We start from the raw sequence: 19,636 nt of genomic DNA, 5'->3' as shown, positions 1-19,636 counted from the left end.
TCTTCCAACATGATGACAGAGATCATGCTAAATATAGTAACAAAGCTACATGAGACTAAGTTATGAGCAGATGAAAACAGAAACACAATAAAGAGTATAGAATTAGAGCTAATTCTCTCTGAAGCATAATTGTAAACAGGCAAAGTGTGGTACAGTTTCGTGTTTAGATGTAGAAGGCAGAGGTTCACATTCCTGTTATGCCATGAAACCCTCATTGTAGACTTTGACAATTCATTATCTCTGCCTGATCTGCTTTGCAAGATGATTGCAAGGGAAGAGCTGTGAAAAAGTGACATAAAGATTAAGAGGTGTCATGGATCGAGGTGTTGTAGGACTCACATGACGAGCAGAGGGGTTGCAACAGTCCTCATGAGAAATGGATAAGAAGGGAATAAGAACGAGAAGAATTAAAGAAACAAGAGTGGGGTTGTAAAAGGGGGGGAAATCACAAAGAAAGTAATGGGTAATGTAATGCAAAGGGCATTTCCTTCTGGCCAGACTGACTGACTGCTGCTGCTGCTGTTTAGCACTATCTGGGCAAACTACAGAGATTCAGTTGACTAGGAAATGAAATGAAATAAAAGGAAAGGAAAGGAAATAGCAGCTCTTTAGGGCCCAGGGATTTCTAACTCCTGGTGCTGAAACAAATCACTCCTCATTCACAATTCACCTCACTTGGTTGGCTAAAAAATGCTGAAAGGCAGGAGCTAGTTCATCAGCTACAAGCTTTGCTTCCTAACATTCTTCCTGGAATTCCAACAGACTTGTTCCCCCACCCCCAATGAAAGATGATAGTCTGAACCCCCTTACAGGTAGGACCCTCATGCAAATTCCTCCAACTGCACCATTGATAATCTGGCCTTGCCTAGAATAACAGCATTGTGACACAGATACTTAATTTAATTTCTGAGGATCTTTAGACCCAAGGCTTTGCTTAGTATAAAATAGTAAAGATCCCTGGGTACTTCTAAAATTTTAAGTGTTGCAGCCACCCCTAAGTTTAGGTTCAGCTCGCTAGGTCTTTACTAAGATGTAGCATTTTAAGGAAATGTGCAAAGTATTGCATAACAATATATTTTGTTCACTTTTTGAAGGCTAGCTGTAGATCATTTGCCTCTGCTTTAAAGTTCTCCTGCAATGCTTACATTCAGTTGGTGTTGATGATAGTGCTGCCAGCTGGCTGCAGACTACAGCAGTGGCCTAAGAATGTTAAGAGGAAGACTTAAACAATTTCACTAATGTACTGGAGTCAATGAAATTGCTTACCCTGTAATTGAAAGCAGTGTTAAATACTCACGGCAGGTTTATCCTCACGTAACCTCAAAATGCCTGGAACATTAAGTCCCCGTCATTGCAGTCAGCTTGGTCTACCACTAGGTGACAATGCTTAACTTAGAAAATATGGAGGTGTGCAAAAATTCACATCAGTCAAAAGTGCAAAACATGAGGTGAACCTTCTTAGCATTTTAAAAAGAATTGTATTCAAAGCTTTGCCAGTCCTGGTGTCAAGGTTGGCCTTAGGCATTTCTGATATCCAGAATATTAAAATGGCACCTACCTTTTTGTCTGCACTGGATCCTTAGGAAGCCTAGACGAGGCTTCCTTCTCCCTACCCCAGTTTAATTTATGAAACTGTGCCAGCCCTTGCTGAAGTCATGGTTTTGCCTTCTGTAACTCTTCAGTGAGCCCTTGCCCTCAGAATGGATTCCTGGTGCTCATATACATTTCATCCTGAGCTTTCTGAACTCGCTACCAATACCTGGCCTCCTTTGCTGTCCCTTTTGAATAAAACCCTGTATCCTTAGTCAACTTACTGCTTCTTCTTTGGAATTCCCACCTGGATCCTGAAGCTGAGGCTCCAGTACTTTGGCCACCCCATGAGAAGAGAAGACTCCCTAGAAAAAAACCCTGATGTTGGGAAAGATGGAGGGCACAAGGAGAAGGGAACGACAGAGGATGAGATGGTTGGACAGTGTTCTCGAAGCTACTAACATGAGTTTGGCCAAACTACGAGAGGCAGTGAAGGATAGGCGTGCCTGGCGTGCTCTGGTCCATGGGGTCACGAAGAGTCGGACACGACTGAACGACTTAACAACAACAAAGCATAGCGTTGCCTACTAGGGTTGGGTAGTGATGAATTCAGACATAATTTCTTCTTATCCTTGGCCATAAATGCTTCAGTCAATATAAAACCCTCACTGAATGGTGACCCTGAATATTGCAAATGTAAAACAGAATTACTAAAATGGGTTATATATTCCAGAGTAGCAGCTATTTAATTCATCCATTCAAACATTTTATATGCCATTTAACTATAATAGTTTCTAGGCTGTTTACAAAAGTACAGTACAAAGAATAAAAACAAATGAAAACTATAAGATCAGACTGCCCAGAAGATCTCAGTGATTGGGCAGGGATATAAGGGATTAGGCAGTTCTTCAGGTAGCCTCCTGCTTAAAACAAAGCCTTAAAACAAACTTCCATTGTCATTTTTGTATTTAATCTGTATACAACAAATGTATACTAGTATACTTTTGAACCATGCTGTATAGTGGATTGATATGTTAGCCCCCAGAAATTTCAGGCATTTGCCTTTTATTATTTTTCAGTGGTTCTCATTTCTTTTAAGCCAAATACTGAAGTAGTACTTTAACAACCATTGTCTGCAATGTAGAACTGGAGCTTTATTCTTTTGTTCTTCTTTCTTTTTCTTTCTTTTTTGGGGGGGAGGGGGTAAAACTGCTTTGCATAGATTTCTAAAGACTGCTGTGATTTCTATGGAATGGGCCAGCATTGAGTAGTTATATCAAGTATTCAGATGTAGCCAAACTGGTTTTTGGAGCAAACTGAATGTATGTTTAAGACAGCATCCTTTGTGATTCCAGCTTTTAATTGATTACTGCTAAAATCCATTGGTTTCAGTGGTAATAAGTGAATGTTAATGGACGCATGAGTCTGCATGCAGAATATGGAAACTTTTTCACATGCTTAATACAAAAATAGTCTGGAATCAATTTTTTTACAGTACAGTTGTATCATGTCTACTCAGAATTCAGTTACATTGAAGTGTAGGATTGCAACCACAGTTGCATAGTTTACCTATGATTCTGGGATGTCTGTGGCCTGCTTAACAAAAGGAGGGGGAGGGAATTGTGGATGCAACCCAGCTATTTTAAAGTATAATTGAGCTTTTTGCTAAATAATAGTTTAGAATTATATGAATGAGCCCTCACAAGACCATCTTGTGGCCAGGAGGAGAATGGAAACTTTCATTTGCACTTTAAAACTAACTGGACTTCCTCATTGTGTAAAAACTCAGGAACTCTAGCTAGTTAAAACTGTGGTTTGTACAAACAAATTAGGGTTCACCTGTGGTTCATTATTCTAGTCTTTTCACTGGAGTTTGAACTTGGCAGAATCCCTTGAATTCAGATGAAATTAAGAACTCTTGGAGAGTTTAATATGTTTCTGGTCTTCTCTCAGCCATGCCAAAGCTGGAGAGAGAAAAGGGAGCTTTAAAGCTTACACATGTAATGTTAAACCATCATTTAGTATTATATTCAAACCAGGCAACTGAGTTCAGTGGGAAAGATTTAAGATTGTGCATGCCATTGTCACAAAAATCAATGAAACTTACAAGTTACCTGCTTTTGGTAAGAAAGTTGGCTGAATTTTGGCCTCATTGGGGCTTTCATTTGTATGCTTCATGGTTGAATTTCTTTCTACCAAAGTTATTGTTCTGCAAAGTTCATGATAAGTGCAGAGAAAAGGAATGGCCAACATTTTTCATGAATTGGAATGAAAAGTAAATAAAGTATGATCAGTATAAATCAGAAAGCTATATTTATGTGCATATTTTTTATATATAAAAAGGAACTTTGTCTTTTCAGGGGGCTCAGATATTGAATATTCTGATGTCTACAAACCAATGGTATGGTTCTGGATCCTTGTAGGCCTTGCATATTTTGCAGCTGTCCTGAGCATGATCGGTGATTGGCTACGAGTTATATCCAAAAAGACCAAGGAAGAGGTAAGGAACTAGAAATAGTCTGACTATGACTCAAATATTTTCCATTTTTACAAAGTTTAAGTTTGTAAGCCTCGTTTAAGAATTTTTATTTAGTTAATATCAAACAATGCTACAAAATACTACTACAAGACTGTAAAAACTGCTCTAGTAACTGCTTAATATTGTTGTCTACAGTTCTGTTTCTACAAACCTGATAACAAGTTGTTCTAGCTGCAACACAATAAAACACAATAAAACACAATAAAACACAGTCTTAACATTTCTAGAGCTATTTTAGTCTTTGTTTAATAGATTCATAATTAGATATTGCTGCAATTTATTTTCCCTACTGATGTACATTGTTTCAGATTTGTGCATATTTATCTAAATTTTCCACATAGCTTCCAAAATCTTTCCTCCCATATCCACCTGCCCATTTTTGATTGTAATTCATTTTTATCCCCTTCCTTATACATTGAGACAACATGGCTTATAAAAATATTAATCTTTCCAAAGAACACAGTACATCTGTCTCAATCCACTTTCTTGAGTTCTTAGCCAATTGTTTAGAAAATCTTTTATTTGACAATGTTCAAATAATATGGGCATTGTATCACTCAGCTTTCTCCTCGGATGACTAAAGAACTTGATATGGCTATTATTAATCCAATCAACAAATTTGTCATTGTCATTTCCAATTTTGTTAAATTGTGGATAAAATAGCTCAAGTTAATGGGGATTTTGAAATGCACAAATAGTTTTTTTTAAAAAAATTCCCATAAACGGGGGGCACGGGGCACGACTATTCCTTTTTACTACGTTTCTATTTTTATTTTCCAAAAGCACTTTTGGTCAGCTTCCAACAAAACATTGTACCAAATGATTTCTGAGATTTTTATTTAGTTAACAATACCAATCTACAATCCTTCCCAAACAATCAACATGATAATTAGCTGGAAATGAAAGATTTTCAACCCTGTTGGTGCACATTATTTTAGAAAAAAAATCATTCACAATTCACTACCATGCTTCCATTTTTAGCTCTCTTTTAGCTATTTGTTTATGCTGCAACAAAAATGTTATTTTATGAAGAATATTAATTTTAATGTTGATATTCTTCCAAAAATAATAAATTTAATAAATCTCCATATTTCCAGCTCTGCTTTTATATTTGCTTCCAACATATCACGGTTTAATAATTGAAGATGTCCTTTTGTCCTAGGAAAAAAAAATCCCTAAATATTTCAGCTTTTAAAAACACCAGTCTGGATTTTTCTTTTTATTCCCTTAATCTTATTAATTGTTCTGAAAGCTGAAAGATAACAATTATGTTTTATTAATATTAATTTTATACCCCGCTACTTTTGTAATAAATTCTAACAGATTTATAAACTAAGCTGGTGACCTTTCTGGTTCAGTAATTATTAGAGCTACATTATCTGCATATCCACAAAGTTTAAATTTCTGCTTTGCCATCTTCTGCTCTTTCATATTAGAGTTATCCCATATCTCAATCAGAAACAATCTAAATACAAATGGAAAAGTATGATGATAATGGGCAATCTTATCTTGTTCCTTTCTGCAAGTAAAACTATGATGACAATCTATCATTCACTAATTATATTGTCTGTGTGGCCAGAATCATACTTCTGCATCACCTGAAAAAGATAGAACCACTTGATCCTATCAAAAGCTTTTTCACATCTATAAAAGTTATAATTGCAGTTCCTTCTGCCCCCATTTATATAACCCAACAGTTTTATCACATTGTTGTTCCATTAAAGTTCTATCCCTCCCACCCAAAGGAGCCTAGGACAACAAAAATCAAAGTAGTTAAACAGCACAGGTAAAAACAAAAACACATTTAAAACATTTACAAATTGCCACATACACATACACCTAATAATTTAAAGGTTGCTGGAAACAAGATCTTTCAGCCATCAAGTGCCTGGGTGAACAGGTATATTTAAAAATTCCTCCTGAAGGTTAATGAGAGAGACAGATGCATGTCACTAGAGAGTCTGTACACAAAAGGAGTTTGACCAAACTGCGGGAGGCAGTGGAACACAGGAGTGCCTGGAGTGCTCTGGTTCATGGGGTCACGAAGAGTCGGACACAACTAAACGACTAAACAACAACAACTGCCCGCAGGTCTCAGAACGGTTCAATCAAAACTAGCACTTAACATTAGCACACACACAAATTAGTCAAACTATTATTGTTAATCCTGCTGATTTAAAGAAAAGATATTATAGGTTTAAAGAAAGTTTCCTATTCTGTTGCTGTAATTATTCTTCTTAGTTATGCAGGAAAACATATAAAAAACAGTCTTCTAAAACTGAAAGTTGTTAATGAAGAAGTAGATATAAAAGTCAATATTAGTAGTTGTTTGTATTTGTAGTGAAGACATGTTCAGAAATGCAAACAGTTCAGAGCTACAGAGGTTATTTGGCCAGATAATTATTTTTGTTATTAGTATTCTGTCCTACGTAAAGCGTCAATGTGTTAGTTCACTAATTCACTAATAAATAAAAAGGCAGCAGAAGTTCAATAATAAGATATTAACAAAGGAAAGAAATAGATCATTTCATTTGAAACTGTAAGTTCTGCTTAGCGGTTCATTAGCAGCAGTCCCAAAATAAAATATCCCTTAGTGGTAAACAGAAGGAAGGTTGATATCTTCATCATTTCTCAATTTAAGAGTTGCCCTTATCATGTGAGTTAAAATTGTCCTAAAAGAGGAACTAGCAGCCTCACATGCTATTCCTTTATCCTCTTGCTACTACTAGTCCTGAGTGGATCATCATTAGTGTCCCCTTGGCTCCTCTGCTGCGTGTGACACTGAGTGTGAGCTTTGCGCTGCATTTCACAACACCACAGCACAAACTGCAACTTTTCTTATGGAGGGTGACCTCTCACCAATGTGATCTTTCTCTTCTACCCTCCCAGCTGACCTGATCAAGGGCCCTGATCCCACTGGAGGCCAAGAAACAGCAGCAAGTGGTTGAATAAAAATCCTCTTACTGTCACAGTAAATAGTGCCACCCTGATAGAATTTGTTCTTCGGCATTAATTCCCATGTGGCAACACAAGTAGTAAACCTTCTTAGAGACAGTCACTGAAAAAGCAGCAATACAGGGCTCTTATAGTTGTATTCAGACCTCTTAAGTGTTCAAGAGGGTAGAAGGGAAAGGTGACATTTTAAACTTTCCCCATCCCTAATATCACCCTTCTCTGTGCTAGCATGAACCAGAGCATCTTACAGCTATGTAGTGATGTAGAGATGGATTCTGGGAACTGAGAAAGGGAGAAAATGAACTTCTTTCCTTCCTCTTGAAACATCCCTGTATAATGCAGGGAGGTGATTTACTTTTAACTTCATGGCACACATCCCTCAGGTACAATATCCCCCTCCAGATTGTTTATTATAAGCTGATAGATGTTTTGAGCAGGTGAGACCTTATTTTCTCTCTCACACACACCTCACCTCTGGTCTTCTTCCATGCTGCAACTGAAACCTCAGCGTTCTACATGTCCTGTTAGCTCGACAGCCCCTTGTCAGCACATTCTGAGGCTTTAATTTACATTCTGTTTTTAATTTACAAACCAGTGTACTTCTATGCTCTTAACGAGTCCTCTGGGTATGTAGAAATGTGTGGCTCTCTTCCACTTCCAAACTAATAAGCTCTCACCCACCTGAGTTTGCTATTCATACATGACTATCAGGACATGTAGAATCCTTTCTTCTAAAAAAAAGTTCTCCTGTTTAGGTTTCCCAGAGAGCTATTTCACTGTCCCCAGTTTTTCTTTTCCAAATGTAACTCTACGTTCCATGGCTACTAAGTCCTTGCTTGTGAAAGGGTTGCCTCCTTAGGCTTTTAAAAATTATTTATTTTTTACTTCTGCAAATCTCAGGGTTCCTGCAGATGTGCTGATAAACCGCCTCTGGTTGTTTAATGGTCCCATTTTGGCTACAATCCGTCAGCATTCAAAAGCCAAGTTCATGGTTAGGAGTGCTGATGATGACATTAGTACTCAGCAGTAGGATGTAATTTACAATACTCAGACAATTCTTAAAGATTTTTATACTCCCCCCCCCCCCCAAAAAAAATTATGCTGCTTTAATTGGAGTGTTTTGTTACTGCAGAACTGAATCAAGCAGTAGCTGTCTGCAGGTAAAGACATAGCTGTTCAATGCACTGTATTGCTTTTTAATTCTCTCTACTTTTAACCAAGTGATAATGGTGATTAGAACAGTTAGACAGACATGCTCACTTCAGCAGCACATATACTAGAACAGTTAGACAGAAATACGGAGCGAATGTGATAAGACCCAAAGGTTCAGTTGCGAATTATATTTTCCACTTATCAATGAAATGCAAAGAGGTTGTAGTGATTGCAGCATGGTAGATTCCCAGAATTATTGGTCCTTTGAGGTTCTCAGCATGTAATATTCTGAAAGGTTATACCAAATATTAAGATTAGTGATTTGTGAAAATATGTATTTCCTATAATGTAAGCATTGGCCCACATTTATGGACCATTAATCCATCTTCTGATGTGTCTTCATCTGTTACCATTTTGAGGCATGGATATTCATTTGTAGGCAAATGTATTGGTTTCACGTTAGGTGTACTTTTTTTTGACATGATAATGTGCATCTGTTGGTGATAGTGTGGCTATAAATTATTTTAATTAAAATGTCATTGGAGTTTAATAAACAGCTTGTTTTCTTGGGCGTTGGATAAGAAAATATTTTATTACTATATAGATTGTATGAACAAATTATGTTTTACAAAAAGAGAAACACATTCAGGTTATTTTCTGCTCAGGATATCTGCTCATTTGTACTTTCCGGGCACATTTCAAAGTGTTGGTGCTGACCTTTAAAGCCCTAAACGGCCTCGGCCCAGTATACCTGAAAGAGTGTCTCCACCCACATTGTTCTGCCCAGACACTGAGATCCAGCGCAGAGGGCCTTCTGGCAGTTCCCTCACTGCGAGAAGCAAAGTTACAGGGAATCAGGCAGAGGGCCTTCTCGGTAGTGGCGCCCACCCTGTGGAACGCCCTCCCATCAGAAATAAACAAACTATCGGACTTTTAGAAGACATCTGAAGGCAGCCCTGTTTAGGGAAGCTTTTAATACCAGATGAATCATTGTATTTTAATATTGTGCTGGAAGCCGCCCAGAGAGGCTGGGGAAACCCAGCCAGATGGGTGAGGGTATTATTATTATTATTATTATTATTATTATTATTATTATTATTATTATTTCCCCAAAACAAAATGCAACCATTTGTTATGGAAGATATATTGGGTCAACAATCTTCTACATGCCTTCTATGTTCAGTAGTGCTACCTGATCAGGAAGGTCTGGTATGAAGGCACTTCAGTATTTCACATCCATTTATTCCCAGGAAAACCTGGCATCCAGCTCGTAATGGCACAGTAATATGAAGATATTTTTTCTAGTAGACAAAAGCATAGTATAACTGTTAGGGAGAAAGGCTGTGAATCTGGGCCCTGATCTGACATATGGCTCAGGGGTGTTAAACTCGTTGTGTTCCTGTCAGTTTGTCTCAAGATACTACGACAAATCTTCCTGTACTGTTCCTGTACTTCCTGTTATAAAATTAATTAGAGTTCTTTAAGAAGACACCTGTTGTAAAGAGTTATATGGTTACAGTGTTTGGGACTTTTTTTATTTTAAAAGGCAATTCGGGGGGGGGCATACAATTATGTATGGTATGGAGAAAGTGGATAGAGGTAGGTTTGTCTTCCTCTCATAATACCATCTATTGAAGCTGAACAGTGGGAGTGTTATAACATACAAAAAAAAAAGGAAAAATACTTCTTCACACAGCTCATAGTTAAATTAGGGAATTAATTTTCACAAAATGTAAGGATGAGTGCTGACTTAGGTGGCAGTAAAAGTGAACCAGACAAATTGATGAGAAAGTAAGGCTGTCAGTAGACACTAGTCATGGTGGCCGGGTAACATGTCCCTGAATAGCATATATTAGTTTTAGGCTTTCTGGATGCATCTGGTTGGCCATGTTAGGAAACAGGATACTGTGCCAAATAGGCCTTTGGTCTGGTCCAGCAGCGCTCTCCTTATATTCTTATGATGATGATAATAATAATTGTAAGGAGTTTCAGTGGTTGCTCATGAGAAATCAGGCAAACGCAGAACTTCTAAACTTTATTGTGCAGATATTTACAGTGGAGCTAAAATAAAGACGTCCAGCTCATCCCTCTGCAGAGTCTGGGAATGTCCGTTTCCGGTTTTTTGCCCAACATAAAAGGCACGGGATCCTGAACCCCCGCCTCCCCCCTCTACATCCTTCCTCCCTGCTAAAACAGGGCGACGGAAAGGGTCCCTCTCCCCCTCTTCCCGCTTGGCGCAGAGGCTCTCCATCCCTGCCACAGCCCCTGCTCCCACTTCCTGCCTCCATCTCCCCCTCCCCACTGGAAGAGTGATCGCTTCCTCCACTGGGGGAAGATGACGAGCTGCTCAGCGGAGATGGGGGTTCACGATACTGAGAAAGCCCCGGCACCGCTTCCAGCTCTGGCAAGGGCGGTTTCCTGACAATAATTTATTATTTGTACCCCACCCATTTGACTGGGTTGCCCCAGCCACTCTGGGCGACTTCCAGCATATATAAAGACATAATAAAACATTAAACCTTAAAAAGCTTCCCTATATAGGGCTGCCTTCTGATGTTTCCTAAATATTATATAATTACTCATCTCAACATCTGATGGGAGGGCATTCCACAGGGTGGGAACCACTACCAAGAAGGCCCTGTGCCAGATTCCCTATGAGACATTCTTAGAGGCTATTTGGATACTATTTCATTCTGATTATTAAGAAGAAACACTGGGCAATATCTGGTGCCCTTAACCCATTAGCAGAAGGATTTATGCTTGTGCAGTGGAATGTTGCCTCCCCAAATCTTCTCCAGAGGATGGGGGGGACCCAGAACAGAATGGGGGGCAAAGGGGGAGGAGATGTGGAAAAGTTATGTTGTGCAATTGTAAATTGTTGTGCTGATGGAACTTAGTCCTACTTTGGATACAATCCACTCTTAGGCTATTCTACTCCTTTTGCATCACTTACCTGCTTTCAGTTCTAGATTGTTCTTTCTGTCTTAATTCCTTAACCTGGCCTCTGATAATCTGGCAATGCCCCCTATCAGGTTTTTACTCTCAAATGTGTGCCATCATGCCTTGAGAGTATCTTGGTACTTGTATCCTGGAATGGAAATTGATCAAAATTTCAGCTGGTCGCATGGTGTCCGCATGCCCCACCTCATGAGTAGTAAGCTATACTAAGGTAGAAAGAAAAGAGAGAGAAGTGAGTCTCAAAAAACTACATGGTGTGCACGTGTTTGCATTAAGTTAAATATTTTGCCCTTTAAATGCTATTTTGTATAGTATTAAATAACTTTGCCGAATAACATATGCTGGGAACAAACAACAAGGAGGGGGTGTTGCTTTCATGAATGACTTGTTGTGGAGTTCCTGGAAGCATCTGTTTGGCCAGTGTTTAGAAAAGGATTCTGAAGTAGATGGATATAAGAAAGAACTTAAGAAAAACCCCTGTTGGATATCTACTCTACTCTAGCATTGTGTTTCAACAGTGGCCAAGCAGATGCTTCTGGGAAGCCCTCTCTCATTGTTTACCTCCCAGCAACTGGCATTCAGAGGCACATTGCCATTTATTCCATTAGCCTGGAGGCTAATACCCATCAACAGGCCTGTCCCCCAGAACTGTATTCAATTCTATAAATTAATTATGTATTCATCCAGCTTAAATATGCTGCCAACCCACTTCATTGGGTGGTGATGAGTTCTAGTATTATTATACATATTTTTCAATAAAGCTCTAACATAATACTCACAAGCTGTCTTTTTTTTCTAAAAGTGACACTTTGGCATAGAAAAAAATATATCCTACCACCTCTCTCTCTCTCATCTGATCCAACTGGATTCTTACACTCTTAAATTATTGCCCCTTTCCTTTAAGGGCCCTATGTTGTAGTACAGCTATTTTTTCTTCTATGGTCATTGTTGAATAAGATGTAAAGGTAAAGGGACCCCTGACTGTTAGGTCCAGTCGCAGACTACTCTGGGGTTGCGGCGCTCATCTCGCTTTATTGGCCAAGGGAGCCAGCGTACAGCTTCCGGGTCATGTCGCCAGCATGACTAAGCCACCTCTGGCGAACCAGAGCAGCGCACGGAAACGCTGTTTACCTTCCTGCCAGAGCGGTACCTATTTATCTACTTGCACTTTGATGTGCTTTTGAATTGCTAGGTTGGCAGGAGCTGGGACCGAGCAATGTGAGCTCACCCCATCACGGGGATTCGAACTGCCGACCTTCTGATCGGCAAGCCCTAGGCTCTGTGGTTTAGACCACAGTGCCACTCGCGTCTGAATAAGACATAGCATGGCATTAATTGTTGCTGGACTAAAAGTTACACTTAACATGGGCATGCTGCTTGGAATGGGGCACCATGTTGAGTGCTTTCTGTCAGAGGCTCCCTGCGCCTGGCATAGAAACTCACAGTGTGATAGTAGTGGTCCATGTGATAAGTAGTTCTTACTATTGTTGTTGTTGTTGTTGTTGTTGTTGTTAACATTTATTTATATAGTGCCATCAGTGTACATGGCTGCATACACAATTTAAACAGGAAATTCTACCCCAAAGGTCATACAATCTAAAAACTGTGCTGTCCAGAATGGGGATAAATGTGAACAAGCCACTGTGTTGATTAATATCCTTAGTCAGTTAAATGTGTGCTCTGACCCTTAAAAAGGAAAGAATGTGTTTAGGTACATTAAGTGATTCAATTACAGTACTTTTCTTTTGTCTACTCAGTGCACTATTACTTGAGAAGGGACTATAACACAAAACTGTGCCAGACCTGGTTTGTTCAGCAACTGTAACAAATGTGTTTTCACATCATTATCTTTCTCACTTTTGCAGTCTAAACAAGCGTATTCACTGTTTCTACAGAAATGAAAAGCATATTGTGCTTTAGTTCATGTTTCCTTGACTAGAGCAAGATACTGTTACATAATGGCTTTCATGTGGACTACCCCCCCCCCATTTTTTATTCCGTTTATATGAAGTCAAGGTACCACAGCAAACTTTCTGCTGTAAATCATATATGTCTATTTCCTCTTGAAATGCCTAGACCCATTTGGCATTCCTTTAATCCAGAACACTAGCACTTGCAATAAACGAACCCATTCATCACAATGGTTTTGGAACTATTGTTGGCAGTAAGTACAGAGTAAATTCCATGGGTTTTTTGTGTTGCCAGGAATCTCTAATGCATTGCATTAACATGCTACCTTGGAGGATTTTTTTAAAAGAAGAAAATTACATAAAAGTATTTTGATTTATATTGTTGGAGCATTTGTATTCTTTTGTAGGCAGAAGCTTTTCTGCCTTGCAAGCTCTCAGACGGCACATAAAACAAGCTCTTTTTATATATATTTCCTATGTGCCCTGCCAATATAGGATTCTTCCTTGCAATTGTGTTTGGCAGTCACTGAAGAATTTACTTTCGCTTTTGGGAAAGGGGAGTTGATTCTTTATCCTGCAATACTATTAAATATTGCTGGTCCTAAGTCCAGATAGCTTGCAAACATCATCATAGTCTTCATGAGAGCAGCCCTGTGTTCTTTAGTTTCTTGTAGCTGGAAGCAAAAGGTGACTTGGATGAATGTAGAGAAGGAAGAAAACAAGACAGGGAGCTTGGCAACAGTGTGTAGCAGTAAAGTTGCTGGGAACAATCATGCTGGAAGTGCAACAGCTGAGATCATTCCATGTGTGACTTAAGGGTTAATTCTGCTATCAAGAAGTCAGCTAACCAAGAAGGGATGGTGGAGCAGTCAAGCAAAGTGGTGCGATTTTTGCTGAAGCAGCACACGACTGGATTGGATGTGTCGTTCTGAGATTGTTTTCCTTTGCTCTAAAGCTACTGGAGGGCTGAGCACTGCCAGAAGAGGAGCTCACTCTGGGGTACTCCTAGACCCAGCTTTGCTACTTAGGAAACTGGTGGTGACTATTGTGTATGTGCAGAAGGGCTTTTAAAAGTTAGGTCACCTCTGTTTCCTTCTGAAAAATCAAGCATCTTGCCACTCACATCTATTTCTTTGAATAAAAGCAAGAAATTTCACACACAGAGAAAGATAGCAATCCTGAAGCAGCTGTGGCCAGACATATGCACTGGACTCTTTTCCCTGTGAAGGGACAAGCAAATGTTTGGCAGGATTTTAAGGACCATTAAATTTCTGTGGAAGAATTAACTCTTGCCTATGGAAATCCCTGAGAGATAAAAGGCTACGGTTTGGCTGCAAAGTCGGGAATCATGTAGAAACACAAGAGGACACCTATTGTTTATCTTCATGATTCATTGCTCTGGCATGGTCTCCTTTCAGTCAACCTCTACACGGCACATATAATTTTATTAAGTCTTCATATCCACTGTGACTGGACTGTTCAATCACTCCTAAAGGAGAAACCCACCTCAATTATCCTGTCCTCAGATGAAGCTGCCTGTCACAAATTTTTACCTTTAGCTTGCTTGCTTCCAATCATGGTGTAGGCTCCCCTGAGGATGGGTAATATTTACACCTTGTAAAAGTAAACCACCCTAGGTGTAACAGTAAATTGTGCTTTCCATCTTAAAACATTTTAAAAAGTGCACCTTGCTTATCAGAAGTGTGAGAAACACTGATATAATCTTCCTTACGTTCACAAGTGCAGAAGAGAGAGGCAAATGGATATATAATAAACATTTATTGCTTGTAAGGCTGTTTGTTACTAAACAAGATGAATGTAGTCCATATGTTATGGCAGCCTCATGTCCCTAGCATTCATTTTTAGCATTACTCCCTCTCAGGGGTTTCATGTTCTTTATTCTACTATTCAATTACTCAAGCACCAATTTGCTCTTTTGATATTGTGGCCCGTTGGTTTGTTTCAGTAGGCGTTGTCCCTTGTAGTACATTTTCTTGGGCAATCAAGGGCTGTACAACACACATTGATCACTCAATTGCCTATCAAAAATATGCTAAGATCAAGAAGCTTAATTAGCTGGGATGAGATTTCTGATGAAGCTCAATTTCAGAGGCAGTGGAGTGCCTCATTTCCTTAATATGCAGTTTTCAAATCATGTAGTCCCCCATTTTGTAATACTGTAAAGTAAGTAGCATGAAGATTGGATGAAGAGGTTTGTACATCTTTCATTTTGATGGACTGGTGCCACTTTTAATCACAGAACACTCCAATCACCATGGTTTAGGGAAGAGATGTTGAAGTAAGCATGTGGGGTCATCATTCTGCTGCAAGTTTTGGGTGTGAGTGTACAGTATGCATTGGAGTTAGATTATGGGGGCGGCCTGCTTCTTCTCCTTTCCTTTCAAACTTGAAGGATTATTGTCCAAAAGCAACAGAAAGAAAGTGGAAATGTGTGCAAGTTTTGGAATTATGGAGTCTGAATCAGCCAGGAAACTGTGTAGCTTATTCGTGTATTGAACAAAACCCACAGCCTTTTGTTCATGGTAACCTAATCAGAGGAACAAGGGGGTTCTTGATGGAACATTAGTGTTCAGGGTCCTACTTGACCATCAGTGAAGCAATAGATGGTTAGCTTGTGTGTTCGAAATTTATTCCCATCCCTCACAATCACCCAGATGGATTTTAAAGGAAACACAGGTTCCTTTATTTGCTTTCTGAACCATTAGGCCCTATTGAAGTCATAATTTTATGCTTTTGTCTGCAACCAAAAGAGCTGGAAACTTTTAAAAAGACCTTGGAGTGTTCTGTTATTTTCAGTTTTTTCAGAAATTCATCTCGCTGGCAGTCTTCAAAGACAAGTGAACTAAAAGTGGAACAGCTTTCCTAGCCAAACAATAAATTGGCACAAGTACCCCAGCAATCACCCTGCTTTCTAGTGATTCCATCTGAGCCCATCTGTTTTCAGAAACAGAGGCAAACTTAGCAGCTCCTGAGATGTTGAAAAAAAAGATTTTTGAAAGGAAAGACAAAACATTCTGTACTCTAGTCTTCTGCATGGATAATGTGACACTTAAATTATTCTTTCTAGTTAGACTGCTGTATCCTCAGGAGGTTAATGGGAAGTTTTATTTTTAAATAACTGACAACTACATCAGCAAAAATGATTTCAGAGCTTCAGACAATGCATTAGTCATAATTGTTAGAAATTATAAAAGAGGGAGCTCAGTACACTGAAAGCAACTCAAGCTTCACATTGAAAATCATATGCATTTTGTAACAAGGATGTCTTCAGCCTATGAGTTACTTTATTCAGTTGTTCATTTAGGACAACTTTATTAGACACACAAGGCTGTTTGACTAGGCCATGCCCACCTGCCACTCAAGTAATGGCATAGGACATCAAGCCCAGGACAGACAACTGCAAAGGAACAGTCAGGTACCTCCTGATTATTCCTTTTCAGATGTGGCTTGCATTCAGCATTTAGCACCAATACAAGCCATACTGCTTGTAACAGACATCAGATCTGCTATGGAAGTTGGATTGGAAGGTTTAGCTACTTTTGTATCTGGCTCTCTGCCTGAAAGTGGTCTCCCACCTCCCTTATAGACTGTACAGGACACAAGGGAGACAATTCCATATGGACAGTAAAGAACATTCTGCTCTTAGATCTTAGAAGGTTAAATCACTTGAAGCATGCCTTGTACTTACATTTGCCCCTATTATTTACATTTGAAGCCACTTGTACTTACAGCATAAACTCTCTAGGCAGTTACTATTGTATAGAATGTGTAATATGCTTTCAGAAAGATCTTCTCACATATGTTTATTTAAATATATATTTGAACTCCAATCATTTGTCCCAATTTTTAGAGAGTAGCAATACTGTATGTCTGTAAAGAAGTATTTTACAGAATAAAGTGTGCGTGTGTGTTTGTATGTATGTGTGGAGATAAATAATTTTAGTACTGAATTCTGTATCATTAATAAACCAAAAGAGGTTCAATGAAAGAAGTTAGATTGTCTTTGCTGTTGTATGATACGCATGTAGAAATGTTTGGGAATACAAAATCCCAAACAAGTGGCATTTCAATGACTTAGTATCAGCTACGGACTGACTTCTACGCTACAAATTAAGGTAAAATTGAGTGTACTATGAGAAAATGTCATACCTCGGGGGGTGGGGAGGAAGCTGAACTCTCACCAAAACATTGTTATAAAGAGGAGGAGGAATTTAATTACAAGAGCTTGTTGCTTATGAGCTCTGGCAGTCTGAAAATTGTGCGGCCCTCTATCAGTAACCTTTTGAGCTTATGTCTTTAGCAATACATGGGAAAGCCACTTGTATTTTGAAAAGGTAACATTTTCTTTGAGTGCATTTGAGGGCACAGAAGAATTAGAGTCCAGAGCAACCATCTTGCTCGTTGTTACTTCCAGCAACTGTGATGCCAACTTTCTCCAATCAGATGGAATAGAGAAGGATGACACCACTATATACACAAGTAACCCTAGAATCAAAAGGAAATGGGAATGCCTTAATAGTGTGCTGCAATAAATCCCTATCACCTTTTTATTTTATGAGTTACTTCTGCCCAAAGGCACCACCAAAAACAACTGCACTCCATTTTATTACAAAAATGACTACTGAAACTTACAGAAGGTAATCAAGAAAAAAGGCCTCAGAGGCACCTTATGACTAAGAACTCTGAGAATAAGATTGCTCAAGATCTGGACCAAGTTACCTGAGAGACCACCTTCCCCTTTATAGACCTTATATCACCTAGGGAATTGTGCTTTTGGTACCACACCCTACAGAATTTCCATGTTAAAAGAAGACATGGACAAACAGTTTGCAAGGGCAGAGCCCATACACTTTGCTTTGCATGTTATTGCAATGTGATGAGGAGTGCCAGCGCTTTTGGAGTTTTTCAGAGACCCATTGAGTGCAAAGCCATCTATACAAATGGTGTGAATATAGATTGTTGAACATGCCCCCTCCTCCAATTGTACAGTAATTTGGGGAGATGTAACTTTCTGTCATCTCCTGGATGTGTGACCAAGCAGTTTGCAGAGTTTATGAATAGTTCCTGCTGCATAGGCAACTGGTTCTTTAGCAACAACAAAATGAGGGGTCAGTTCAGGATATTCAGTTCAAGATCTGGCCTGAACTCAGGTATGGGATGGTGACAGAGAAGAAAGGTGGTATCCAAAACAAAGCAAGTCTAATAACATCTCATTCTAAATCCAGGAGGCTTTGCACATTGTCTTGAAATATTGCAGTCCAGATTGTCAGCGACATTTTCACATTCCATTATAACAGCATAAGTGGTGGTACTGGGGGAACCTTGAAGGAATAGTTCAGAAATTATGTGACTCCATGTCACTAAATTCAAGCTGCATTAAGTACAGATACTGGCCCCATTAATTTCAAAGGGACTTAATGTGTTTTTAATCTTCGCTAGATTGTGGCTTTTCACTTCTGTTTGCTTTTATTAGCAACTTTAGTTGTGAAAATGCTTGGCCCCTTTTAAATCAGGAACCACCACAGAAGGAATTTTGTAAATGGAAGGTACATGTTCTCAATTTGCCATCGGGGGGAGACCTGAAAAAGAAACAGTATGACTGCTGATTAATTTTTCATATGATCCTGGATGCTATACAGAATAGAAAATAGGATTTAAAAACACACTGGCATGGATCCAGAGAAGTTTTGCACAAGGCAGCCCTGCTGACTTTCCTCAGCCTACTGCAACTCTTCCATGCCCCATCATACACCATTCCAGAGGGTCCCTTGGCAATGTGTGAGTGGCCACCCTACTCTATGGTAGAGCCAATACCAGCTGGTGAGGCTGTGTGGGTGCAGCTACATTGCATTCCTGACTTCCCAGTTGTGCACATTGCTGCTACTTACCAAGAGGGGGAAGGGCAAGGCAGTGGGGAGCTTGGTGTGGTGTGGCTGCAACCATGGAGCCCAGTCAAGTGCTTCCACCTGCTGTGCCCACATCATGCAGAGCTCCCCCACTGTCCTTCATCCTTTTCTTCTTGCTAACTGGTAGCATTGTTGCAGTATTGAGAAGCTGGGTCTTCAGTGCAGCCCCATTCACACCACCTTGCTGGCCACTACTGCAAAACACCTTTGGCAAGGTATCTCCACAATAAATTTATTGTAGTTTATCAAAATCTGTAACCCTGATTCTTTCTATTTAAGGTCAGACAATGCAACTTTGAATAGTGAACTTTGAATAGTGAATGCTTCATAATTCATGTTGCTTTCTTTATACTTTTGCGAAAGATACGTTCTTGCTAATCTCCGTTTCAGCCAATGACTGAAAATTCAACAATTAGGCTAATTTATTTAAGTGCAGTAATTACTATAAAGAGATTCACTTTGAAGTGATTAAAGCAGCAGTCTGACACCTCCTTTCTAAACTTAATGAATCATGAAAATAAATCAAATGGTTTTTAAGTAAAAATGCCCGTGCATTATCTGCTCCTAACTTTAATGGAGTGGCCATAAAAATCTATATCTTATTATGAACCAATGCACACTGGGTACACGAGTGGCTTCATCAAGAGTGTTACTTTGTGCCTTTG

The 19,636-nt window shown here is 39.2% G+C and overlaps 1 protein-coding gene across 1 annotated transcript in view; it reads left to right on the top strand.

Moving 5' to 3' along the window:
* The window catches only part of KCNK2 (potassium two pore domain channel subfamily K member 2), a 132,537-nt gene that overhangs the window by 108,927 nt on the left and 3,974 nt on the right, over positions 1–19,636 (top strand). Inside the window, 1 exon segment of the mRNA XM_033144775.1 lies at positions 3,891–4,030. Within this exon segment, the coding sequence (XP_033000666.1) occupies positions 3,891–4,030 (140 nt within the window).

The sequence above is a fragment of the Lacerta agilis genome, chromosome 3, assembly GCF_009819535.1.
Source record: "Lacerta agilis isolate rLacAgi1 chromosome 3, rLacAgi1.pri, whole genome shotgun sequence".
Lineage (NCBI taxonomy): Eukaryota > Metazoa > Chordata > Lepidosauria > Squamata > Lacertidae > Lacerta > Lacerta agilis.
The sequence above is the reverse complement of the archived record's forward strand: the minus strand, read 5'-3'. Positions and strand labels throughout refer to the sequence as shown.